The sequence below is a fragment of the Ambystoma mexicanum genome, chromosome 4q (assembly GCF_040938575.1).
Source record: "Ambystoma mexicanum isolate Mex_15411 chromosome 4q, UKY_AmexF1_1, whole genome shotgun sequence".
NCBI classification, from domain to species: domain Eukaryota; kingdom Metazoa; phylum Chordata; class Amphibia; order Caudata; family Ambystomatidae; genus Ambystoma; species Ambystoma mexicanum.
The window spans coordinates 1104041760-1104068921 of NC_090928.1; the positions used below are offsets into that span (position 1 = coordinate 1104041760).

General features: G+C 42.9%; 1 protein-coding gene across 3 annotated transcripts in view; it reads left to right on the forward strand.

Moving 5' to 3' along the window:
• The window catches only part of LOC138468211 (EH domain-containing protein 3), a 379867-nt gene extending 371671 nt beyond the window's left edge, over nt 1-8196 (forward strand). For all 3 annotated transcript variants that reach the window (XM_069608670.1, XM_069608671.1, XM_069608672.1), the window contains one exon: nt 1307-8196. In XM_069608670.1, coding sequence (XP_069464771.1) covers nt 1307-1834 — 528 coding nt within the window. In that variant the 3' untranslated portion in view covers nt 1835-8196. The remainder of the gene's footprint in view (nt 1-1306) is intronic.
• The last annotated feature ends 18966 nt before the right edge of the window (nt 8197-27162 follow it).

Here is a 27162-nt window from a genome sequence, read left to right on the forward strand (position 1 = left end):
CCTAAGGGAAGGACTTTAAGTTTATTTTCTTCATTGCACCATTTGATTTAGCCATTCTGACAATTCACAATTTCTAGGAACGTTTGATTCCGTAAACCTTTATATTAAGTTGAGGATTAGTTGTCGCGGGCACATTTACGGTTTTTAGTACTCTGGGCACCCTTTTCCATAGGTGAAGTGCTCCTTACTTTTGCATTCTTCACACAGGGATGGGCTCTCACCAATCCATCCATTCAACACACCCTCCAGCACACTCTTTAACTAGTCCGTCCATTCACCCATCCATCACACAGCCTATCACTCAGCCTCTCACTCACCCACCCACAAAGAAGAAGGAAAAATATTCATAAATTATTTGGCTCCTAATAGTTGCTTTGTCGGTTTTACTAATGTAATTTAGATTCATTTTGTAATAAGAGTTTCCCCTTCATAACCCCTCACCTTCAACTCACCATCTTTATGTTATGATGAGTTGCTCAACCAAACAGTGAGTAATACCTATGCTTATACTTGCCATGATGCGTGCCGTTAGCAAAATTGAATGGCCCGGGCTGCAGAAAAGGTCTTTTAAGGGAGACGAGAAGATCCCTTGGTTGAAGGGCGTTAATGCTATGACATCTTTCATACACTCATTGATGCCAGAATGTTTTAATGTGAAGTGTGAGCGACCAGGAAGAAACCTTTAACTGGGAGGAGAGTGGGGATATACAAGTCATGCTACACCCTCTGCACCTCCACTTTCTTTGATGGATCTCCCAGCATTTCAATATTCTAACAGAATGAATGAAACCATCTGTTTTTAGTGATAGAGAGACTCTAAACACTCCTCTCATTATATGTTAAATGCAATAATGTCTTTATACCAGTGAAAAAGATACAGGTCTAATTGCTGTGTTCAACTGATAGGACAGCTGGCTCCTACTAGCATAGACAGCATGACACAGTTGCTTGTTGTGCTACTCTGGAAACTGTAAGTAAACATGTATACAGTGCATTGTTAATAGTGTGTTTCAGAGCACCAGAGGTAGAACAAGCATCCTGGAAGTATTTGTACCACCCTCTGTAATTGGCCGTAACCTGGTAATGACCATGAATGAACCTGCTCATTTAGTGAACTGGATAAAGTGTTCAAGGTTGTTGGTCTTGATAGGAGAGCTCATGCAAAAACAGAGTTTTCTGTTCATGTTAATTATCAATATAATCTTTTATGTAATTGTCGAGTCATATATGAATATATATTTTGTATTGTAAAAGTGGCTGGATTTTGTTGATTCCATTAACTCCTACCTTGTTTTAACCCTTTAAGGAACAATTGCAAGGCCATGATTTCAACAAGTTCCAGCCAATCAAGAGCAAGCTGCTGGAAACAGTGGATGATATGCTGGCTCATGACATTGCTCATCTCATGGTGATGGTGAGACAAGAAGAGACCCAGAAGCCGGTTCAGATGGTTAAAGGAGGGGCCTTTGAGGGCACCCAGAATGGTCCATTTGGACATGGATATGGTGAGGGTGCAGGAGAAGGCATCGATGATGCAGACTGGGTGGTATCTCGAGACAAACCTGTGTATGATGAGATCTTTTACACCCTCTCCCCAGTCAATGGCAAAGTAACAGGTGCAAATGCGAAGAAGGAGATGGTGCGATCCAAGCTGCCCAACACTATACTTGGCAAAATATGGAAATTGGCAGATGTCGACAAGGATGGAATGCTTGATGATGAGGAATTTGCATTGGCCAACCATCTCATTAAGGTCAAGTTAGAAGGACATGAGCTTCCAAATGAACTTCCTTGCCACCTTCTCCCACCATCCAAGAGAAAGCTTGCAGATTAAAGAACCACAAGTTGTGAAGGAGAAAGCATAGGGAAGGAGAGATAAAGAGACACACACTTAACTAAATTATATACATGAGAAAAGTTCACCATGTTGTGACATTTTGAACTGTAGCAATTGTTGCATACTAAAAACTCAAAAGGGCAAAAGATTGTCATAACAAAGCACCATACCGAGGACTGATCCTTTCATGCATTATGTTGTTGAATATTAACATAGTATTTTAAGGAAGAAAATTCCAAAAGTATAATCCATATTAAACAACAGTAAGGACATTCTGCGGTCTGCAAAAGGCAGCCATTCTTGTTCTATGACATTATTGTACATTGCTTTTCGGATTGCTTTTCATGTTGGCCGAAGAAAAGGATCCCAGTCCTTTGCAAACCTGGTCCAGAGGTCTTCATGAAGGACGTGCCCGCCTCACTTAGTGCGCGCAGTGATTTTTGCAAAGCCAGAAAATAAAGCAGATTGTACATGCACATATTTCAGTATGCCAATTTTCCTATGTAAAATGAGAAAACATCTCTTCAGGCAATAACTTATATTTTGCGTTACATGTGAAAACATTGAAACCATCTATCATCCCCCAAGAGAACAGTGTTTTATTTCTCCCACTATCCATCACTTTCTCTCCATATTCTTGAGCCAGAGTTTGTTTATATAATTATATTGGGCCCAGTATATGTTGGGAAGGCTGGATAATGAGAGAGAAAATGCACTGTTTCTTCTGTTTTCCAAAACCTCAAGCAGTGAGGATGAGCAACATGTGGTTATTCGGTTTCTCATTTTGGGTTTCCCATTAATAACAATATTTCTGTCACCTGCTGGATAATTATAGCACATAAATCCACGGATTCACGATTTGTCAGATTATCATAAGCAAGTCTTATTTCTACACTGACCAATCAGTGTAATTATCTAAACAAATGCCATGTAGGATCGTGCCATTTTAGATCAATTCTCGATCATTCTGAGACCAACCAACTTTCTAATGACGTGATCATTTCAGTTTTACTTGTTGGAGAAAAAGCAATGAGATTGAGCTATATTATCATTTTTAAATAGATGATCTGACAAATGAAATGTGATGGCATGCTCTCCATGTTTACAATGGTCCATAATGACACATGGTTTGGGTTTTTATGATGAAAAAAAAGCCCACATGAGGTTTAGCAAAAAAAAACCATCATTCGACATGAAGGATTTCTTAATTATGGGATGTTTGAAGACTCCATCGCACCGGTGTATCACTTCCAGTTCAGTGTCTTTGTTTAACAGTCAGTCAACAAAACTGTATTGGGTTATAGAATCCATAAAAGCAACATAAATTACAACTTTTAAAAACATATATGTTAACTGTACATACCCTCAACGATTATAAAAATGATTTAAAGCTTAAGTTACACACATGTGAAAACAAAATACAAAGGCTCCAAATGTTCCCCTTCACAATTTCCTCAACAAGTCACAGAGTGACCACATGCCCCATCGGGTTTGCCGAATATAAAAAGATTGCCCTAACTCATGTATACAAACGAGGTTAAACAAAGGCACTGATTTGAATATCATCCTATTTCAATCATTTTCCTCTGTCGCACATACAAGGCTCTCTGCAATAAGTATGACAGAGCCCTGGCCATTAATGGTGAATTTATAGTCAGAAAAAAAAGAATGCCGGTTGGGGCTGCATAAACCTGATCTCACTAAAAACTGGAATCAAAAACCTCTTTCTCAATACCGCAAGGCCTGGCAGAAGAAGAGGAAATGAGCAAGATCCTCCAGCTCTCCACCACACAGTGGGCACCGCTTGAAAACTCAAACCTGTCCGTCTTGCCAAAACTTCGCCCAGCGATAATTAGTCAAAACGGACTCTTGTGATTGGACACCTTTGGAGTTTACTATTAGTCCAAACTAAATAATCCTTTCTTTTATTTGTGGCAAGGATCATAAAACGCTTTTCTTGCATTCTACACACTGGATCCAATTGATTCTTAAGAGCACTGGAAAAGGTCTCTATGTGAACTGGAGTCCCCTCAACACTTTGCCTATTTATGACATCGAGAAGAAACCTTTTCTTATGGTAATCATGTGCATCAATCCCAACTCTTTTCTCATAAAATAATAAAATAATAACTGTTATTGCAGCTCTTAGATACCTGTGGGTTTGTAGCGCTATATAAAAACTAGTTATTATCATTATTATTATTATTATTATTATATCCAGTGGTTGGTACCCTGAGGGCATTCCTGTTTTGGTATATTGATGTCAGCTGCTAAAAGGCACTTCACTAACAGTGCTCTTGACACCCGTGAGCGTCATACACCGACCTGCTGAAGAGTTTATAATGCCTAAACATGTCTTGTTTCAACTCACAACTTTGTGGCAGGCATTCAAAAAGAATCTGTTGTGCAGTTAACAGTAGAACTATAATTGGTTGGCAATCTTTCTCATTCGGTACAACATGTCCATTACTCTTTTACATGGATATTGTGTCCGTCAGATACACTGTTGAGCCAGGCAATGCCACTTTTTCCTCCAGGACTCTCTTTTGAGATCTCATTATTTTGAAGCAGTGGCACAATCAGCCTTCCCACCTCTGTTTACGTGAATGTAGTTTAAAGCTCGAGCATATTGGGCCTTTGAGTCATTTTTATTCAATCTTGAAAGTGGGAAAATGGGTGTTGTGGCAAGCTATGTTGTCCCAAGTGTTATGTTCTCATTTCTACATATTATTAGCCTTTACTGTGATTAATTGAAAAGCAGGACTGATAAAACAAAAGTAAGCAGCAGGAAGCCAATGACCAGGAAGAGATGTCCAATGTGGAATTAGAACTAGTGGCTCATCTGCTACCAGATGGCAACATACGCTCCATGATTCTGCCATATTGTTTCAGTAAAAAGATGGAAGCTGATATAGCTGTGAAGTTTCATATTTATATGTTCACAAGGACATCAAAACCTAGAGGTATTCCAGCTGTTTTTTTTGTACAGTAATAACTCTTGCTTTAAATGTGTCTAGTTATCTTACAGGCAGCATACTCTATGCGTGTGCGTGTACTAATGTTTTGGTCACTCAGCTTTAAATAGTGTCCTTAGACCGAAGGGCATATAACAATAGGTGGAATATGTACCATGCGTCAGGAGCTTGAGCTTAGGTAGTGAGTATTGATTGCGTAGACTAGCACCTTAGACTTTAGAGTAACGTTTGTGATATGCGTGCATGTATTTCTAAGCCATCACCCCTTCTTGAAGAGTGAAGAGGTACCTGTGCTCCATCGGTTTGATGCCAAGGGGCCCTGCATACTTGGGGATCCAAAGAATCGGTGGCCATCTCTTTGCAGTGCTTCATGTTGACCCACTTGGGGAATTTTTTGATGCTTAGTCATCAGTCTTCCTATTGATTATTACCACTCGTGGCCCCACGAGCAGTTTGGGATTATCACCACTGTTGAGCGCAGATAAAAGGGGATTATCCTTTTATGGCTGCATCGCCCTCATGGTGCTTCTTTTCATGTTTACGTGTACTGAGCAATATTGTTACTACTGGGTATTTGTCAACACTGGTAGCCTCAGAGTGACAGATATCATGACACAGACTAAAATAAGTTCTTGTATAAGTTTAGATCATGCAGAGGTTCCCAATAGTGCTTCTGTCAAACACAGCTGGGAATGGATTAGTAGGGTGATCACACCATACAAAACCCACCCTACCCCCAGTCCGTAAGCTCAGTGCATCCGATTAGTAAACCTGAACCGGTGAAGCCTGACGCAAAAAAGAATATGCTTAATCTGGAAGTCTCCGGGACACTCGCACCCTGTAGGGTGCTCCAGAAAACTCCACTCATCCAAAAGGAGGTGCTCAGCTGTCACATTTCCACTTCTCTGTTCACTGGACTGCCAGTAGTGCGTGGCCGAGCGAGCGGAAGAACTTACATTTCATCCAGCTACCTCGGTGGTGGGAGTTTTCATTCTGTAATCTCAGTTAACATGTGTTCTTCCGCTGTTGCAGATGCTAATTGTTTACCGTCAGCCACAAGCTGAATTTTATACAATCAATTTTTTGTCATACAGATAATTTACACAAGAATGCCATCACTGCAGGTATACATTTCCCGAGACAGTGGATTCAAGTCAAGTGAAAAAACCTGGACCATCAAGAAACAATTTCAGAAGATCCGAGAGCGGGAGAAAATTGACTTAATAGAAGATAAAGCAGACAAAGAAAGCAGAGTGTTTTGCATTCAACATATCTATTATTGATAGGTATGGTAGCATCCACGGTTTCTCTTACATCTGTCCTATCGGAAGGGAGCTTTTTTCAAGACCTGTCCCTGTCACTCAGTGCCACCTTATGAAGTGAGTGGTGCTTGGAGTCGAGATGTTTCATCTGGCAATATAAATGGCATCAAAACTCATCACATGATCGTTGAGTATGAGGACATGTATCCCAACATACATAGCACAGGTGAGGGACTCAAACAATGAAGCAGAGACTTAACAGCATCAAATTCCTAGTTTTTCTTTTCATTTGGATATTAATTTTGCATTTATTCTTTATCTGTGTATGCCTAATATTTTGCCATGGTATGACCTTCAATTAAAAGAGGGTGTTTGAGACAGCTTTTCAGGATATGTGTGTGTCGGGTGTTAGGATTTTTGCAATACTTTTGTCTAAAGGACAAATAAGAATTATCCACTGTCTGTAAACTTCCTGAACTGTTCTATTGGGCAGTTCTTCATCAGGGTCTTTTCTAATGACTTTGATACGATTCTTCAAATGGTCCACAAAACAGCGGTGAAGCAGGACATCTGTGGGGGATGTCTGTGTAAATGTGGGAGAACTGCATTGAATTGTGGTCCTGGCCACTCCCTGACTGTCCCTGTGAGCCAAAGAGAAGAGTTGACAATATTTCAATGTGCAATGCGTGATTTTCTTTCGATCATCTTAAGCAAGTAATTCAAAGTGTATTGCTTTGAATTTAAATAGTGAATTTCCAATACCCCGTAGGAGAGATCCCTATTTTGAAAGCGGAAGTACTGCATCCAGAATCCACTGTATTTCTCTGGCTATCGTCTTTCCCTTAAAACAGTAGTAGCCTGACCTAAGAGGTCACCAGAAGTTGAAGATGTTGGGATTATGTCAAGAGGATGAGTGTTTCATTTGTCTTTTTCGTGTCCATGCTATGTGATATAAAACACCCAGTATTGGAACCCCAGACTTCACACAGTTCCCTGAATGGGAATTGAGCAATGAACAAATGTGCCTCGGTCAGCAAAGAAATGTACCCAGGGAGGTCAACAGTGCTTACATGCTGTGGAAATAGTTCACATTCTAATGTAGATATTCTGTAAATTGGGTCGGGTAAAATCTAGAGTTTAGAAAAAGTCTCAATGTTCTTGGAGAATTTGTGGAAGATATCAGTTGAGGCAATCATGGTACAAGTCCTTTGTAATAATTTACCATATCCACTGTTTATTGAGAATTAACAAGGACTGAACCTCTTATGTGTTCATTGTAAACTTTCTAATCACTTATTTGTGGTATAGCGCTGGAGTCAATCCCAAGTGGAGATTTAAACCACAAAGAGCTGTCCACAGAAATACTTGCATTTTGTCAATAATCTGTAACCGAGGTTCAAACTAAGGTGTATCACAGTTTCATTGCTATTGATTCCATAGAAAAAATCCCAAGACCATCTAAGGAGTTCATGTCAACATGCACATATAGGATTTTGACTCGCATTGAACAAAACCAACTAAGAAGAGCATTTCTGTTGTCTCATCTCGTATTATCAGATGTGTGATGTTGCCCTCCGGCTATTTTTTCATCCGAACTTCCTGATGCTACTTCATGCATTTGCTAATTGGTTTTATTTAAATAAAGTTTAGAAATCGTTAAAAATGAATCACCATTTTGGGGAAAAAAACTATTTATATTAATATGTGATTTATTCGATGCATGTATTTCCATAATTATCCATAGGGTCTTACATGTTCCCCAGACAGAATGTCTAACGTATGCTCGTTATTCAACATTTTATTTATTTAGTCTACTTTTTCATACTCACCAAAGCATAACGAGACATAAATGAAAAAAGGAGCTCCTGAAACAAGTATTAACCAATTGAGATAGAGTCTGAAATTAATTGAAGCTAAGCCTCTCCAAATATTTTTCCTCATCTTCCACCCAACCCACCAAGGTGGAGCACAGCTCCAGAAATAAGCTATGCTATATTATTGTTTCTTTTCATGCTGCTAAAATGTTGTAATGCTTTATGTATATGGTATCCGATGTATTGTCTAAACCATCCACCATAACAAAGAATATGTATGATTAAATAAAGTTAATTTGCAAACAAAACTTGTGTAAAATCTGGACTGAATTTGAGATCGGGAGGACACATAGGGCCTGATTCATGGAAGTGTTTTATAATGGTGCAATCCCATAGGCAAACGTTCCATGAATCAGGCCCGTAATCTGTAGGTGTCATTGTAACAGGTTGCAGTTTTTTGTAATACCTTCTCGATGTCTCCACTGCATTTCATCTGGTCATGTAAGAGGTACGTTTATACAACCTAGCTTCTTGGATAGTGGTGGGAAGCAGAGTTCTGGCTATCTTCCTTCCCAACTGGTTGAGCCTGTTCGGATTAGGTGGTTGGCAGCAGATCTGACCCCCCCATCCCCACAATATGATGTGGCATACACCAAGGATCGATCCTCTTGCTTCTGAAATTTAACATCATCCTGTACCCACAGGATGATATGCCGTCTTTGTTTCGGTTCACAAGAATGTTGATGCAGCTCTGGTTACCTGAAAGTGCACCCTCTTGCTGACATCCACCGATTAAAGAGCTACCTGTGCACCATTGAAAACTTCATGTCTCATGATCCCTAAAGCTCAAACACGTGAATATTGTATGTGTGTTCCTTTCATCTTCTCGGTCCTTATTCCCGATGCTGTCCTAGCCTTCATCTCTTTACTCTTTACACCTATTCCAGCATACAGTGGGTGTGCTTTTTAAAAAATATATGTTTATTTTAAACCAAGGCAGGGTGACAACAGTACAACATATCTCAAGATAAGGTGACACATCATATAACAATCCCATTCAATCCCTTACCCGCCTCCTACCCACGACCGCCGGCTAGGGCCAACATTTCAATGGTCTGTGTTCTCTGCGTCCAATCAAGCTGATGTTCCCCATGGGGGGATGCCCCCGCCACCCAGAGCCCACCTGGCATTACGAGGCTTATAGGTTAAGGCCGGGAATTTTCGGTCATAGTCTAAAAACAGGGCCCAGATGTTCTGAAAGCGGTGAAGAAACCCTGCCCTAGCGGCTGTTATTTTCTCTGCAATCAGTATGTCCCATATTTTCTCCCACCAATGGAACATGAGGGGGCCGTCAGCAGATTTCTAAGAGCGGGCGATCGCTATTTTTCCTGACACAAGGCACTGGGTTAGCAGTTTGGTTCTGTTTCCGGAACGTGGATAGATCCCTGGGATCCGGGTCCCCAAAAGGATAGGCTCAGGCTCTAGTGGGAGCGCCGTCTGGTTGATCTGTTCAATGGTGGCTAGACAGTCTCCAGAACTGTTGGATTCTAGGGCATGCCCACCACATGTGGACAAAAGAGCCTGACAGGCCACATCGTCTCCAGAAAGTGGGGTCGAGTGCCTGGTTCATGTGGTGAAGCCTGAGGGGAGGATAGTACCAGCGTAGCAGGATTTTGTAAGCACATTCTCTATTGGAAACACAGAGGGATGATTTATGAGTTCGGGTCCAGATATCCACCCAGGCCTGGTCCTCTATGGGATGTCCCAGATCTGCCTCCCAGTGAGCCATGGATAGAGTTTTTGAGGCCAGGAAGTCTCCCAGAAAGTGTTTGTATAAGGTGGAAATCCTGCCTCGGGCCGGGAGATCATTGAGAGTCAATTTGAGGGATGTGAGATTGTGAGTGGCAGCCTGGAGAGTTTGAGGGTGGGAACACCAATGACGTAGTTGGATGTAGGAGAATCTGTCTCTTTCCTCTAGCTGAAAGGATTCCTTACATTGTTCAAAGGTGCGGGGTAGGCCTCCCACAAATAGTTGACCTAAAGTTTCAAGGCCTCCTGCAATCCAGTTTGTAAAGTTTTGGGGGTTTTCACCAGGTGAGAAAGCCAGGTTGAGGAAGACCGGGGATAGGGCGTCTAGCCCCCTTGGGATTCTCTTATGTCTCAGCACCCAATCCCAGGAGTTTACAGTATGTTTAGTAGCTAATAGGAGTCCTTCCCATCGCTTTCGCATAGGAGGTGGGATGTGTGGGAGAAACCACAAGGGGAGAGGGAGGCGTGATTGTTCCAATTCAACCCATCTGGGACGGTCGGTGGTTACCTGCCATGCTTGGATGTGTGCCAGCTGTGCTGCTACCCGATAGGCCTGGAGGTCAGGGACTCCCAATCCACCCAATGTTGCATTAGCTAGCATTTCCTTTTGTGGGATCCTAGCTTTTTCACTCTCCAGATAAATTGGAACATTTTCCTCTGCAGATTACGGAGGCCGTACGCCGGGATTGCAACAGGGAGAGATGAGCAGGCATAAAAAAATCTGGGGAGAAGGTTCATTTTACAGGCAGTGATACGTCCCATCAGTGAGATTTCTTGGGGTGCCCAGCATTTCAGATCGCCTTCCAGTCCTTTGAGGAGCGGGGGGAAGTTAATGGAATATGTGTCCCTTGGATTCGCGGACACTCGGACTCCTAGGTTGAGGAAGACCGGGGATAGGGCGTCTAGCCCCCTTGGGATTCTCTTATATCTCAGCGCCCAATCCCAGGAGTTACTATATTTTTAGTAGCTAATAGGAGTCCTTCCCATCGCTTTCGCATAGGGGGTGGGATGTGTGGGAGAAACCGCAAGGGGAGAGGGAGGCGTGATTGTTCCAATTCAACCCATCTGGGACGGTTGGTGGTTACCTGCCATGCTTGGATGTGTGCCAGCTGTGCTGCTACCCGATAGGCCTGGAGGTCAGGGACTCCCAATCCACCCAATGTTGCATTAGCTAGCATTTCCCTTTGGGGGATCCTAGCTTTTTCACTCTCCAGATAAATTGGAACATTTTCCTCTGCAGATTACGGAGGCCGTACGCCGGGATTGCAACAGGGAGAGATGAGCAGCCATAAAAAAATCTGGGGAGAAGGTTCATTTTACAGGCAGTGATACGTCCCATCAGTGAGATTTCTTGGGGTGCCCAGCATTTCAGATCGTCTTCCAGTTCTTTGAGGAGCGGGGGGAAGTTAATGGAATATGTGTCCCTTGGATTTGCGGACACTCGGACTCCTAGATAGGGTATCGCCTTCATTTTCCATTGAATGGGGCATATCGGGGCTACAGATTCTCGTTCAGCCGGGGACAGACCTATCCCCAGAGCTACCGATCTATCAAAGTTAATGGAGAAGCCGGTGACCCTTCCATAACTATTTCAGAGAGGGCATGCCTTAATGAGGAACTGGCCTCCGAGATGGTGAGTAGGACGTCGTCCGAATATAGGGCGATGTTTTTTTTCTGCCAGGGAACTGGGGGGGGTGTCCCCTGCAACCCCTGCTCACTGTAGTGAGTGGAGTGTTGCGGGGGACAGCCCCCCAGCCCCATACCGACCCCACTGAAACACAACACATACCACAAAATGTTAGAACTTTTGGTAGTTAGAACTTTTCGTGGTGTGTGTTTTAGGTCTTTCGGTGGGGTCGGTAATTTGTTGATTCACTACTATGTAACTCTGCATTTACCAAAGTGGCGTTCTGCACATGAGTCAGTTGCTGACTTTGTTTTATTAGCCGCATGGAAAGGCTTAAAAAAATACATGTTTTTACTCAGGCTTTTATTTCTTTCTAAATGTTCATTTGCTCGAGGGCACATTCGTGTTTTATCATAAAAAAGCATTAGCAATGCCAATAGTTTAGGCCTTTTTTTTAGTAGAGTTGTTTTCTGAGTTGTGAAGGTTTTTCATGATCTACCTGGATACACCATCTGACAGGTTTTTCCATTATATACTGCGGTCATCCTCAAAACCATGTGAAGGCAGGGGCGTTGCAAGGGGGGGGGCTAAGGGGGCTTTAGCCCCTGATCTTTTGGTTGTAGCCCCGGATAGAATCTCAGGAGCTACAGCCAAAAGACTCGCTAGCCCCCAGTCCCAACAGTTCTGACATCAGCGTACTCCCGGGTCTTTTCCAGACCTGGCAACTCCCCTGTGTGAAGGCAACGTTTTCATTTTTAAAGATAATTATTAATTCAGTCAGTAAGGCTTGTAATAAACTATCCAGGGGACCCAGGGGTGTCCTGTGAACCTGTAGGAGTTCCAACATCTCACTTCTATGCTCAAAAGATAAACGGTTCTAGGGAAAGTAATAGTGCCAGGGAGGTACTCCCCTGCCGAGGCGTCCAGAAACTTGCTAACCCGCATCATATGTTAGATTTTGCCATCAAATGCCAAAATACTCCCACCATGTACAAACGTCATATACCCAGCTACGGACATCAAATGCTAGTGATCTTTCCTTGTTCCTTGTACCCACGCCGTATGGTAGTTTTTGCCTTCAAATGCCTACCCTTTGAGACTCATGAAAACTTGACACTAAAACCTTTGCGGATTTGCTCCTAGCAAGGCAATGGATTGTAAACGAAAACACCCTACTTACAAGCAGGATTATTTTGGAACACATGTCAAATGGATCTATTAACAGTGATGATTTGCAATGGAAATTCATAGGAGCTTCTGACTGGCTCTTAAGTAGGATTTGAGAATGTGCATGCAATTTATATCGAATTACAAAAAGGCCATTTGTCTAGATTATGGTTAGAACATTGAAATTAATGTGAAAGAACTAGCGCACTGATGAAGAGTTGTAAACTCAAAACACATGTAGGCGTTCTTTGGCAGTGTACCATGAAGATGCAAATGTAGATGGTATGTGTATCCATCGATAAAAATGGAATACATTGTGTAAACTTAGTGATTTTATTTTGATCACTGCACGTATATTTGATTGTATAAAGCGTAGATTTGAGTACCAATAGGAACTGCATCAGATCAATATAAATTACCTAGCGCATAGGATGGATGGCCCAATTTGGTCTCTGATTGCAGCACTACAAATAAAATGTATAAGAATTGTTGGTCCCGCAAGGTTAACCACCAGTAGTTTGTCTCCATTTCATTTTGGTCCATACTTGCCATACTTGGCAAGTCCCCTGAAATGGAGTTTCTATGTCCATGCACAGGACACTTTGATACGCTCACTTCCTTTGCCACCCGGCTGGAGTAGACTACTGAAACCGTGAACATTGTACACACGGTGACTGGTATATTGCTTCCCTTCAATGGGATACTAACATAACAAATTCTGACCTTACATCATCAAGTAAGTCTTGAAGACCTGCAAGCTCGCCCCTACTCCAGAAAGTCTACGCAACATTTCTAGATGAGGCAGGATATCAACCTCTGTGGTCCTGGGCCTGACGACATGTACGTGTACCATAGCCATGTAAATGCACACACAGTCTTTCATGCAAATGATCGCTGATGTGAAGCAAGCGGGTTAGCCAATCGTAAACAGAGGACTTGATATGTGGACAATGTTCTAAGGTCACCTAGCACAGGTGTTGTGACATAATCGTGGAGACACTCATGGAAGAGCATACCTTGCGTTTCTTTGAGAATGCAAGCTTCTCAATATATCCCTCAAAGGGGAGCATCTCACCACCTTCGGACATATGAATCTCTGCAACAACAACAAAAAACACCTGAGTTGCTATTTCGTGGAGAAAGGTTGGTGGTACTGCAGAAAGTGGAGTCGCCATGTATGTGCTTGGGAGGTCACATTGGCGCTTGTGCTTCTGGAGGCATGGCTAGCCGACAGACAGAGCAGAGCTGAATCCCTCAGGCTCTGTTCTTTCAATTGCATTTATCCTTACATCATACACATGAGAACACAAATGCTGCTGAAAGCCTCTCCGTTGCAGCCTGAGTACATTGGTTAACCAGTGATTTTCTAGGCTCTTGGCTGGACCACATCATAGAGATGTTCCTTACTGGTCCCGGTTTGGAACAGGTTGCGTTTGTGGCAGCCCCCACGCACCACCGATACCAGTAATGTGGGCTTGTATAGGGGCCTGGCTGTGGGTACGCCTTACATTGTTGCACACATCTGAGTAGAAAAGAATCCCTGCTGGATTATATAAATAATTGAGGGGCTGCAGTGCTGTAAACAGTCACCAGATTGAGACATCCATTAGCCAGTGTACTCCGTGAGGGAGAGAGGTGGGTGTGCTTTGGGAACATAAACTGTCCATGTCCTAAAAGTGCTGCTACCTGAAATGTCTTCATATTCCAGCTGACTGATTCTTTGATAGCCAAATGCAGGGAAACCTCTGGGTGCCCTAAACTATGGCTATGGCTGCGGCGTGAATACATCTGGCAGAGGGTGCTTGGAGCTGAGCTGCCGCTGCCCTCTTTCAGTGATATGGGCTCACTGACCGGTAGCAGAGTGTCCTATACACTAGGCGACTGCACTGTCAGTTGCAATGATGAACTGCACCTACGAAGGAACTGTAAGCTCAATCATTGAACTGTCGTGTGACCTGGATTGTGGCTATCAAAGGCTCTGATGATTTGTAGTGAGGGCAGACATTCATGGAGACACTAAACCATGACCAAGGAAAAAGAAGGTTGCCGGGACAGTGGAGCTGCTTGTTAGGACAGCCAAGTGAGGATAGATCAATACACATCCACGGTCAAGGAAAATCCACTTAAGGAATGGATGGTGTTGAGGAGAAATGTGGTGCAGCCATGAACATGGCATTGAACCAGAAATTGGCCAGATATCACAAACAACTGTGTTAGAAGTGGAACGGGATATTAAGAACACATTGGTAACCAAGATGGAGCATGCAAGTCTCATTGGGTCTTTAACAAGAGCTGACTTAAGGAAATCATTGGAGACAGTATCTGAGGTGAGGGTTTATTTATTTATTTGAATTTTTATATATCGCACCACACGCCCGCAGGCCTCAGGGTGCACAGTTGGTGTACGAACTAGAAACCATGCTCCAGGAGCTCAAGCCTAAGGTGAGGTGGTGGCTGCAGCAATAAGGATGTTATAGTGGAAAACAAAGGATGCAGAGGGACAGTCCAGCAGGGACAATATTCATGTGGTGGCCTGTCAGAGGGGGCAGAAGGTCAGTCCATAAAGCTGTTTCTAGAACAATGGATCTCTAAACAGTTCAAGCCGGGAGGTCTCTCACGATCTTCTCAGTCCAGTCGCAGGACCTTACCTGAAGCACCACTGAGACCGGTGGTGGCCAGATTCCTCAACTATAGCGATTGTGCTTTCATCCTGCAGCCTCCTTTTCATTCTATTCCCTGGCTACACTCATGGGCCTCATTACTAGTTTGGCGGTAGCCTTGCCGGTAAAACCGTTTGCCTGTCTGCGAACTACACTACCGGCAAGCTTACCGGTACCGTAGTTCCCGGACCGGCAAACTCATAATGAGGCCCAATGTGTACAGAAGCACAGGAAAGAATTTCAAGCTGCCAAGAGTTGTCAGAGTGTTCTCGGCATGAGGAACAGGATTTTATATCCTGCAAAGTTGAAAGAGATTTGTATTCGTATTTTTATCAATTTATATAAGGCTTTCACCAAAGCTCTGCACCAAGTATTTATACCCTTTCAAATAAGCGAGAAAGGCAAGGTTGCAATAATCTGTTCATCAAAAAAAGAAAACAATTATAATGACGATGTAGAAGATAAGAATTTAGATGAGAGTGAAACGCAGAAATAGAGTGGGGACATGTAATACACAGTGCTAAGGATTTTCCAGAGTTTAGGCACAAGGAGTGAAAAAGAGAAAAGTCAGAACTGAGCAGAGGGTAGCTAATACACTACCATTTTGAGATTGAGAACAGTAAGAATGAGACTAGGATCAGGGGAAGAAAGGCCACACATGCATGTGACAATGATGCAGAGAAAATGAAAAATAAGATGAGTCAAAAGAAAGCAGCAGAAGAGAAGAAAATATAGAATGTAGATGAGAGAGACTAAAGAGAAGTTAAATAGCAATGTTAAAGGTAGAGTGATGGAGCAAGTTCATCAACAGTAAGTTGGATTGAAAAGGCAAAGCAATAATCAAGACAAATTGAGCTTTGACAATATTGTAAAGTTGGAAGCAGCAATAATGTGAGATGTTAGAAAAAGAAAGAGTATAATCAAAAATGATGCCCACATTTTGAGCAAAGGTAGAAAGAGAGAAAGCAGAAGGGGAAAATGAAAGGGAAGAGGGAGGCAGTGGAGGAGGAATAGTTGATCATAGTGAGAATGCATCCAAAATGTGATAGCAAACAATCAGGCAGTAGAATGGAGAGAGTGGGAGAAGGTGGAAAATGAATAGGTCTGGGAATCAACAGCATAGAATTGACAAGAAATTTTAAAGGAGGTGATACTAGAATAAAGAGATGTTTGAAGGGGAAATGGAGGTGCACAAGAACAGATCCCTAGGGCACCCCATATTACAAGGGAAAAGGTGAATACTGCTTGCCTGCCCAAGAAATAGAAAAGGTCCTATCAGATAAGTAAAATCAAAAGCACTGCAAGACAGAGACAGAACATCCTAAAGAAGACGGAGTAGAGAGAACAACAGGATGATGAACAGTATCAGAAGAGGCAGAGAGATAAAGAAGAATATGAATAGAAGATAGTATGCTGCGTTTCATGTACACCCAGTAGCTTCTTTTCATGTTTACGTACTATGAGAAAGTCTGTAACTACTGGCGTCATCGTCGATAACCTCAGTGCAAGAGATATTATGACATAGACTAAAACAAACTTCTTTAAGTATGGATCCTTGTATTTGGTTTGGGTACTAAAGGGTTTTAATGTGCAGAGTGTAACGAGTTAGTGATACAGTAAGACAGTTTCAGTGGATTGAGATGGCCGAAGACCGAACTGATAAATAGGGAGAACGAATGATCACAAATCTAGGTTGTAATTTAAGTATAGACTATATGATCCAGTATTTCTGAAGGAAGGGAAGTCATCATATTTGGAGGGAAGGGACAGGTTGAGTGAAGGGTTTTTCTGAATGGGAAAGATAATGCCATGTTTACATTTGGTGGTAAAACCAGAAATAGAAATATATATATATTGTTCTCTCTTCTTTTTTTTCTTTTCTCTTCCTTTGTTAGTTACTGGGTGGCTGATCTACTGTTGCTAATATATTTCTAATGAATCTGAAGTTGCCTGTTGTATATGCTTTATTGCTGAGAGTGGGTAAGGTCTTTAATGCTGTGAAAGCATGGATGGTGGAGAACTTGCTTGATTGTGGTGCTTGGGACAGCCGCAAAGCTGAAAGAAATTGATGCCCAATATGAAGCTTTCTCAATTGGGGGTACTAGAATACAGGTTTCTGACCATGTGAAAACTCTGGGGTTATTTTTGATTGTAAACCTCAATTTTAACAAACATGTGTCCCATCCGAGTTTCGCTGTGTCTATATGACACAACTAGAGCCCTGGTTGCAGCAGCCACAATTAATACAAGACTGGATTACTGTAATGGGCTATTGGTCGGCCCATCGCAGGTTAACGTAAAAAGACTGCAGACCATTCAAAATGGTGTGGCTAGAGCTGTATGTGGCCTGAAGCGTAGAGATCATGTCACCTCCGCGCGCACGGAGCTGCACTGGCTCCCTGTTCACCAGAGGATTCTCTTTAAAGCATTAAGTCTTGTTTATAAATGCTTGGCAGATGATGCTCCAGTCTATCTCAGCGCACTGATAAGGAAACTTCTGTTTAGGCATGCATTACGGTCCAATGAAAAGGATTTACTGATGCAGCCAAGATTTTCTTTAAAGAGATTAGAAGGCTCAAGTTTTATTTTAGCGTATGGGCCCTGAGTGTTAGGAATGACCTTCCACAGTCACTTCAATAGCTCCCATCAATTCCTCAGTTTAAGAAAGCTTTGAAGACATATCTGTTTGATGGAGGAGGAGATTAGGAACCTAATGTCCATCACACTGACCTAGGACTCTTTATGTGTTTTCTGTTTGTTGTTGTCATGTGAGCGCTCTGAGGCCTTCGGGCTTGTTGGCGCTATATACACATTTTCTAGAATATAATATAATATAATTGCTGTTTGTATATGTAATAAAAATCAATACAAAAGATGTATTAAAAAATAAAAAGAGATATTGCAAAGATATATTGAGAGTGGTCATAGCAGGGGAAAGACCTTTAGCATGAGAGAAGTTGGTATAGCATTGAGAGGTGAAGCAGTAGGACGAGCATGGGAAAGGACAAAGAAAGAAAGCAGTATCACATTTAAAAAGAAGTGGCAAAGTGGAAAAAGACAAAGAAATAGATGACTGTTGTATCAGTGGAACAGAGGGATAGGGGAATTAAGAAAGAGAATAATGCAATTGGTAGACACAGAGTAGAAAAATAAATGGCAGTGGGTGAAATAGTGGAGGAAGAAGAGGGATCAGGTGGAGGGAGACATGTTATTGAGAACATTAAGGAGGTGGTGAGAATGGTGTGGGAGAGAATGAGATCAGAAAAATTCCGTTTTTTGGCAGCTAATATAGAGGGGTCTTCTGGGGTATGCAAGGAAGACAGCGAGCTAATATCAGAGGAAGAGTGTTTGTTTCCAATGCCGTTTGGTGGGTTGGAGTGAGTGAGATGCAAAGAGGAAAAACCTCAGAAGTAAGCCAATGCTGGGAAGGTTTATGGGAGGGAAGGAAGGACTGAGCAGTATAGTGAAGAGGGAAAGGTGCGGGCAAAGGAAAAAAAAATGATCTGAGGAGCAGATTGTCAAAATGTGATGTCAAACGGCGGATCATAGTTATGTATTGATCCAGATGAAGCATGTGATGTGATTGACAAATAGCACACCAGCAGTAAAGCTGAGGGTTGTACATCATCATGGAGCAGCAACAAGACATTCTAGTGGATTGCAGGTGCACAGAGCTAATGGTGCTACAGCAGGGAATCTTTGAAGCTCCTACCAACAGATCCGAGGATTCAAGAATAGAGGTTACATTGAGACAAGATGTACAACCAGTTTCACTGGCACCAAGGAATTTGGAAGAAGATGGCAAGGATTTGCATGCAGATTAAGTTTGCTGATCCGTAGTCTGGCCGATAGTGGCTATTCATTAGAAGTCTTTTCAATGGCACAATTGTTTGTCTTTTCAATTTTTAGTTTTCTTCTGTCTTTTTCTGCTCCTTCGCTCACTGGATGTTCTAGGTCCTGATTAGGGGATCATGCTGTGGTGCAAGAGATTATGGGTTTTGGTGAATGCCCCCTTTAATTCTACTTTTAATGATAATTCTTTATGGGGGGACACTCAGTGTATAGTTGTTAAGTAACCTGCTCAAGACTGTTATAGCTCCACACAGATTATCTGGGAGTAAAGAAGGTTGGCCTGATTAGTGGATCATGCTTTAGTGCGAGTGTTTCTGGTTGTATGCACTCAACTTTACGTCCAGGGTTTTTAATACATAGTTCTATAAATATCTGATATGTTCTTTAGCTCCTTACTACTTGGACTTTACTACTCCACACAGTTTAGTTGGGAGAAATAAAGTTATACGTTGGTTGGGAGGGCAGCATGGAGGGTTCCTGTATTTTGTAAAACATTTGGATGTCAGTGCAGAGCTATGTTGAGCGTCCAATCCCTTGTGTTGGGGATTTATCGCATGGTGTGTTCTGTTCCGATTCCCTGCTTGCATGTCGTTATATTGTTATGTGGGAGACGTTGCAAGATGCAGGGGTTCTGGGAGGTTGGATGTGCGTGAGGGCTAGCATGAAGTTCATGTTCCCCATCAATTAAAGAGCTACACGTCTGAGGTGTAGTTTAGTGCCACAGTGGGTGTTCACTATGCCAGTCATTGCTGGGCTTTGCAGCTTCCCGAAGACAGTGGCAGAATGTGTTTCCTTTTGGGTTGTGTGGTTGGCTAATATGGCAGAGATAAGATGACGATGATTAAGGGCTACTTGGGGAGGTAGGCCTTGTACGGGCAGAGGACACACTCAAGTACATAATTCCCTGTTGCGCGACACCGACAATGAAACTGTTGCAACACCAACAATGAAGGAAGACACGTTCAGCGCAGTCAGCGGGACGAGTGCTGACAGATTCTATTCCTCCCATTTTCTGACTATTACAATGAACACTGCAGGGGAGACAAGGTGCAATTCCTCCCAGAATACTTTTTTTTTCAGGGCAGAAAGGCTTTCCAGGGATCTTACCGCCCCATGTTGTACACACTGACAAACTCTAGGTTGCTGAAAAGAAACAGACATTCTCACACTCGCTTGCAGCGTGAGTGAAGGGCACCACTCATGTAGTCAACCACAGTTTGAAATCCAAAATGGTGGCTTTGTGGAGGAAAAAGAACTTCGAGCTGGTTTCTGGATGGGAAGGGGGCGCACAGTGAATGCTTGCAGTGGTTCTGGAGGATGTGAGGATAAAGGAGAAGTAATCCCCATATTACTGGACCTTTCTGTGGCCTTTGACACCGTAAGCCACCTCACTTTGATCTGATTGAGTTAATTAGGCCTTGGATAGCTGGTCCTCGGCTGGATTGAATCCCTTCTGATCGATGGCCAGCAAAGTATGTCAATGTCCTCTTACTATGGTGTTCTCTGGAGTGGCTTACACTATCTCCTACAGATCAGTGTTCTTCCCACTGCGCAGTCACTCACAAATGTGATTCCTCCCTATCAGATTACATTAGTTAACTATGTGGACGATACTCTAATCCTCCTTGAGCTTTCTGCTGTGACTGCCATTTCTGAGTTGAGGGAAGCGTTCAAAAATTGCACCTTTCACATAGACAATTGCTGCAGGCCAAAATGATTTAAGTTAAACCCCACCAAGACCAAACTGTGTATTACTGGTTTGTATATATTAGATATAGACACCTTTTGCCCTCTTTTGCCCTCTACGATGGAACCATGCACATGCCTGCAAAATCAGTAAAAAGTCTGGGTGTGGTGATTGGCCAGGACCTTTCCCCAGGTCTGCAAATTCCCGGTTGTAAAAGTAAGGTTTTACTCCATCTTTGGAGGATTCCACAGAAACCAGGTGCATTTTGTGTCGGTTCCATCATGTTTGGATTACTCAAGCCAAATGGATCTGAACTGCCCTAAGTACCTCTTAAGGTAACAGGGGTTACGGATGAGCTCTGTTGTTAATGAATAGACGATTCAGAGAGCAGGACATATCACCCCTGTTTGAAGGCCTTTCAAATGGCTAACCATGAAGAGGTGTGTACAGTTCAATGTTATTTGCATGGTGCTTCCTACCTATCACAACCTTGGCCCACATTTCCTCCAGTTTTAGCTCCTTAGCTATTCACCTAAAAGGCAGCTTCGATTTTCTTTGGCCAGTGTTTTGACTTTCCCACAGATCAAAAAAGCAGACCCAGAGGCTGTTTGTGTTTCTCTCTCGTTCCGCTGTCATGGAATAAGCTACCAGGCCAGATTAGAGCTATTTAATAGCATTTGGTTTTTGGGAAGTAACTTAAAGCATGCCTCTTTAAAGTAGCAATCCGTTTTAGTGCCAAGAAACTACTTGTGGTGCATGTAGAACTTTTTAATACTACCTAACATACCATTACTTGGCGGATCAGTGAAACACACAGCCCAGGCTAGTGATGCCCCCATGTGGAACAATGTTTTTTTTCCCCCAATCTTTACAGCCCCACATATGTTCGCTAACCCTCCCTCATGGGATTGAGAGGGCGATATCAAGGCGCATATGAGTGGAAAACACAGGGGCAATAAGAATACCTGAGCTCCCATAAAATGGGCGACTACACAGGAGTTGAGTGCTGTTGTGCATTCTAAACTGAAATCTCTGCATACATTGTATGCCTTCAACTGCCAGGGTTTAACAAGGTGGGCAGAAGCTGCAATCATATATGTGTGTATGAACATATAGGTTCATACATATGTGTAAACATGTGCGTTGACTCATTCAGGTAAACTCGGGTAAAAGACAAACAGCATGCTTTAACATCCCAAACTCTTTATTCCTTAAGGTGCTCAGCTGGGAATGAGTCGGGGAAAATACATTTTTAAGGAAAACTAACTATATATCATTGATCTAAATCAATGTATCACACTGACTGTCAAGACTGGAGGGGGGTTTCGGTACTCATGCCCTATAGATGGCAGAGTAGAAACACAGAGGACCCCAGCCAAGATTCTCTATTGTTCGTAGCAATGGACGAGCAATCAAGGCTTAGCTCTCAGGAGGTGATGCGGGCTGGTTCTTAAGCACAGTGTAGTCCCCGAGCCCCCACAAAGGAATGTCCACACACTATGTTAGTGATAACACAGCTCTTTATATAAATAAGGTTCAAGTTAGATACACAATAACACACTTTGTGCTCAGGCAATTCTATAATGATAAATATGTACAATATCTCTGTGGTACCACCGTTCACTCTTGACTCCTTTAAAATGTACGAACTGGCGACAGTTGCGATAACATACAAGTCCAATAGTAATGTGAACCAATACCAGACATAGGAGAGAAACAAGTAGTTAAGCAATTGGCAAAATCCGGGGTTGCTACCACCCAACACTGTTCTGTGTGAGGATCCCCCCACCTCGGTAACCTGTAAATAAGATATACTGACAAGCAGGGCTTTAAGTGGGGTAAGAAATCGAGGGAGGGGCCCTCATTTGGGGATGTGGCTTGTGGGGGGTTGTGGCCTAAAACGTACGCAAATCGTAAGGTATGCACACACATATATATACATATTATATATCTGTGTGCGTACCTTACTATGGTTTGTGTACTTTGCAAGCCATCTTTTCTAAACATAGAAATATGTTACATATAATTGTAATGTAATGTACCATATTTCTATGTTTAGAAAAGATGGCTTGCAAAGTACACAAACCAGAGTAAGGTACGCACACAGATATATAACATGTATATATATGTTTGTGCATACCTTACGGTTTGCCTACTTTTCAAGCCATTTTTTAAAAAAAACATTGCAGGGTTTATAAAAGATGGCTTTGAAAGTACACAATTCAAGCCATCTTTTATAAAGTTTTGACTACGGACAAAATTGTCAGTCAGCAAAACTTTATAAAAGATGGCTTGAATTGTGTACTTTTCAAGCCATCTTTCATAAACCTCGAAAAATGTCAAGAAATCCCCAGGTTCGCCGAGGGTTAAAGACGCCTCGGCGACCTGGGGAAACAAAGGCGCAGTAACTGCCTCTGGTGACCCCTCGCGCGAGAGGTCACCAGAGGCAGTTTCTATGACTGACAGAAGTGGCAGTCAGGCACAGCATCGCTGTGATTGGCTGCCACTTCTGTCAGATCGCCTGACTTCATTGCTGCCAATGTTGCGTGCGGTGGGACCGGGGGCCCCGGCAGGGCCCCGGCTCAGCCCCACTTTTCGGAGACTGCCGGGACCCGGCCCGGCAGGCCCCCGCCCACTTAAAGCACTGCTGACAAGCCCCGTCCATATATTGTTTAGCAGAGTCGTGTTCCCTTCTAGAAATGTTTTAGTACCCCGATGTGGTTTAGCAGAGTTCTTCGATGAGTCGTCAACAGATCCTTCTTGAGTGAACTCCCTTTAAAGCAGGAGCCACGGATCATCAGGATTCCTTGAAGAAGAGGTGAACAATGTTGTCGAGGTAGCAGTTTCGGTCCTTGCGGTGCTCATTTACGATTGGTCAAAAACATCCTGCAACAGTGAGGCATGCGGTGCACCTTGATGACGAGTGTTTGTTGTCGCAAAGGGAAGACAATGAAGAACTGTATACCCAGCAAGGGCTTCGGGTCGTCGGCATTTGGCGTCTTTGATGTCTTCAGGTGGCGGGAAACCCACCAACGGAATTTCCTCAGACGTCGACTTTCTCTGGCAGGACGAAAGCGGTCGACGGTGATGTGCAAGGGGGTCCTTGATTCAAAGTGACTTAGGCAATGGAGCGTTGTGGCTCTGGTCAACGAGGGTACAGCAATACCTCTGAATCTCAATCGAAGGTGATGGGCATCAATTCTTCTTGTTTCAGCGGGCCTCAAGGTTAAGCATCAAGTTTCGACTTCAGCTTCTGAACAATTTCCATCCATCAGTGAGAGGTCCCCAGATATACTGTTGGTATCTCATTCACTCTGCTGGGTCACACTCAGGCAACCAATCATTCAGAAGGACATTCCGGCAGGCCGGCAGCCAATCGGGCTCAAGGGCATTCAGGCCATTCTTCTCCATCCAGAAACTCACAACACGGAATGTGGATTCAGACAAGCACCCAGCGTTTCAGCACTCCACACTGCATTCATACCAGTTTCGGGCAGGGCTGTCTCAGTCTTTGTGTCATACAGCAGATACCAGACACCCATAATATGAAATGCATATTTGTCACACACTCCATTCACCCAGGTCCCACCTCACAGGCATACCCACAACATACAATCATTGGGAAGGCTCCAGCCAGTCTAGCCTGGACTTCCCCACAAAACCATATATGGAACTTCCACCCAACAGCCAGTCAGGGGAAGAGACAGAGTGAGGGCTTCCCGGGACTTCGGGAAAACAAGGTAACAGGCGATGGAAACCAAGAAGCCACGGCGCCATCTTGTCCGCATCAGGAATCCCCTGATTCCTATGGCAGGGCCCGGGTATCCCAAAATGGAGTATACCCAGAGCACCTGTCAAATTGAGCATGGAGCTGCCACCAGCCCCTACCCTGCTCAGTGGGCCTCACACAGGTGCCCAAAAACATACACCAGTGGTACAGGTTTGTACCCCGACCCATGGGTGCCATAAGAGTATCCCAAAGGTCTGTTCACCAAACCAACAAGACGGAGAGCCGCACCGCTAGGAGTCCCACATGAACTCCTGTGTGGAAAACAAGACAGAACACCTGATAAAAAGGAATAAAGGACAAGGATACGGAGGTCCTGTCCATCTGATGCATTTCCAACATCACACTGATCCCCACAATTAAATGTGGGAATTGTTTTATATCAGGAGGGCTGGGTGACACACACTCCCACCCACCAAAGCTTCATTCAGTACCCTTAAACTGAGCCGCAGAGAAATCATGGAAAATGTGTCTAAAAATTGCAGAAAACCTGTCAGTGTGGTAAACCCAAGATTAACCAGGAGCAAAGATAACCTGATTTCCTCCCCATGTTTCCACGTTTTCAATCTCCTCTGATTAAAAGGTACTCAACCCACCTTCCACAATGGCATCAACATACTCACCAGTGTATGGGGCTGGAAGTTATACACTTTATACAGTCCTGAAGTCAGAGGATAAATTTGCACTCAATTAATTAAAATACCACATGGGAGTCGCTTTAGTAAACACTCCCAGTGCTATTTGATCAAATCTATAATTCCAGAATGACATATGCTTCTGAAATATTTACTTATTACCCAGAATTAACTGTCAATTTATATGTCCCCATCCCTCAATAGTTACAAATGACAGGGGGCTGGGTTTAATCTTTTCCCTTTTTAGAATATATTTCCCCTTTGCTTTATACTTACATAGGAGTTTATTTGGGCATCTCAAAGACAGGTGGGCACTCCCTTAAGGACTGGTTCAATTCTCCCCCTCAAGGAACAGATAGCCATCTGGCAGCCTGGTCTCCCTCTTTATGTATTGGGACCATTCTGCTGCCTGTTTCGTTAAAGAAGGCCTGACTCTATAACTCCAGGTAGGTCTCTCTTAAATGCTCTGCTAGTAATCTATAAAAATGGATCCAAAAAGAAAGATATCTATTCCATTCTTCTTTGTGTTGTTATCTATTCTTCTTTCTCTCCTTTTTCCAATCATCAGTGAGTGAGCAAGTACATGTGTCTCAGAATCTGTGGGTCGGAACTTTAATAGAGCAGAGACCGCACGCTTTAAAGTTGTGTATAATTTTTACTAATCTAATTGGTCTATGTATGTGATTGGACAGTGTTGCAAGAGTGACATCACACTACGCCATCCTCCTCCCCCATTGTGATTGGGCATATTAATGAACAGTGCAGTCTAATGGGATTGACTTATAAACCCAGTATTTGATGTGATGGAATATTGGAAATGTTGACATTAAACATTTGTAACTTTCTAAAACAGCGTATACCACACATGTGATCATATTACTAATCGGTTCACCAGATTGGTCTCACTCCTGTGAATGAAATGATGCTAGTCTAATCTCGGCACAGCAGGGGATGATACACATTTGGCCAATTTTGTTCTGGCACTTTTAGACACAAATTCCATATGCATCTCATAATAGCAGGCTATCCAACATGGACACTAGGATATAAAAATTACTGGTGTGTGCCGCGCATAGATATCCATATTTGCCTAATTTACATAATTAAAATATATCAAAAATATTTAGTTTTACTTCCATCTGATTGCGCCTTTGAAGCTCAACATGTTATTTAAAAAATTAAGTCTCTGAAACCTTTTATTCGAAAGGTATGTGATAAGGTTATTCACAATGTAGTGTTAGTGGTGCATTTTGTTTCTTATTTACAAAACATTATATGGCATCACTAATTAATCTGCCTAGTAACAGAACATCTGGTGTCCCATACTGTTAGTTCATGGCTGGGACATTTTATGAATCCTGTGAATGCTGGTGTCATGTTGAAAGTTCTTTGCAGTTAAACTGGCAGGGCTTTTTATTCATGACTCATTCCTGCCCCCTTAAGTGATTCCAGTACATGGGTGAATCCTGGATGAGACATCCAGTCTTCCCAGGTACGAAGTTGCCTGTTCCTTCAAGAATCTTGCCAAACCAACTATCCATGCACTTTTACTTGGCCATCACACCTGTCAGTCTGTTTACACCCACCCAGTTTACACAGTGTCACAGAGGACAGGACTACCTCAAATTTGAAGAATGATACACCGCATACAACTAACTAACGAAACTGACTGCTAGGAGTGATATCACTCTCTGACCAAAAAAATGAAGAAATTATCCTTCTGGATGCCAAAACATACCCAAAGGGAAATAATGTCTATGTATTTGATTTATAAAGTACAATCCTATCTGGAATATAACAGAGTGCTCAACAAAGGAGGATACACCCAGGGGTCAGAAGTAGTATGCAAGCATCGCAGAGTAGTTGGCATGAATAGAAGGAGCACAGGAGGGAAATCCCCAAAGGGGGAGAAGTAGGTTTGAGAGGAGTCATCAGCGGCAGACTAGATATTCTTTGAAGTGTAGGGTCTTCAGATTCTTCCTGTAATCTGGGATGCAAGAGGGCAGGGTTGAATGAAAGACAAACACACAAATGCTGCTCTTAACTCCAA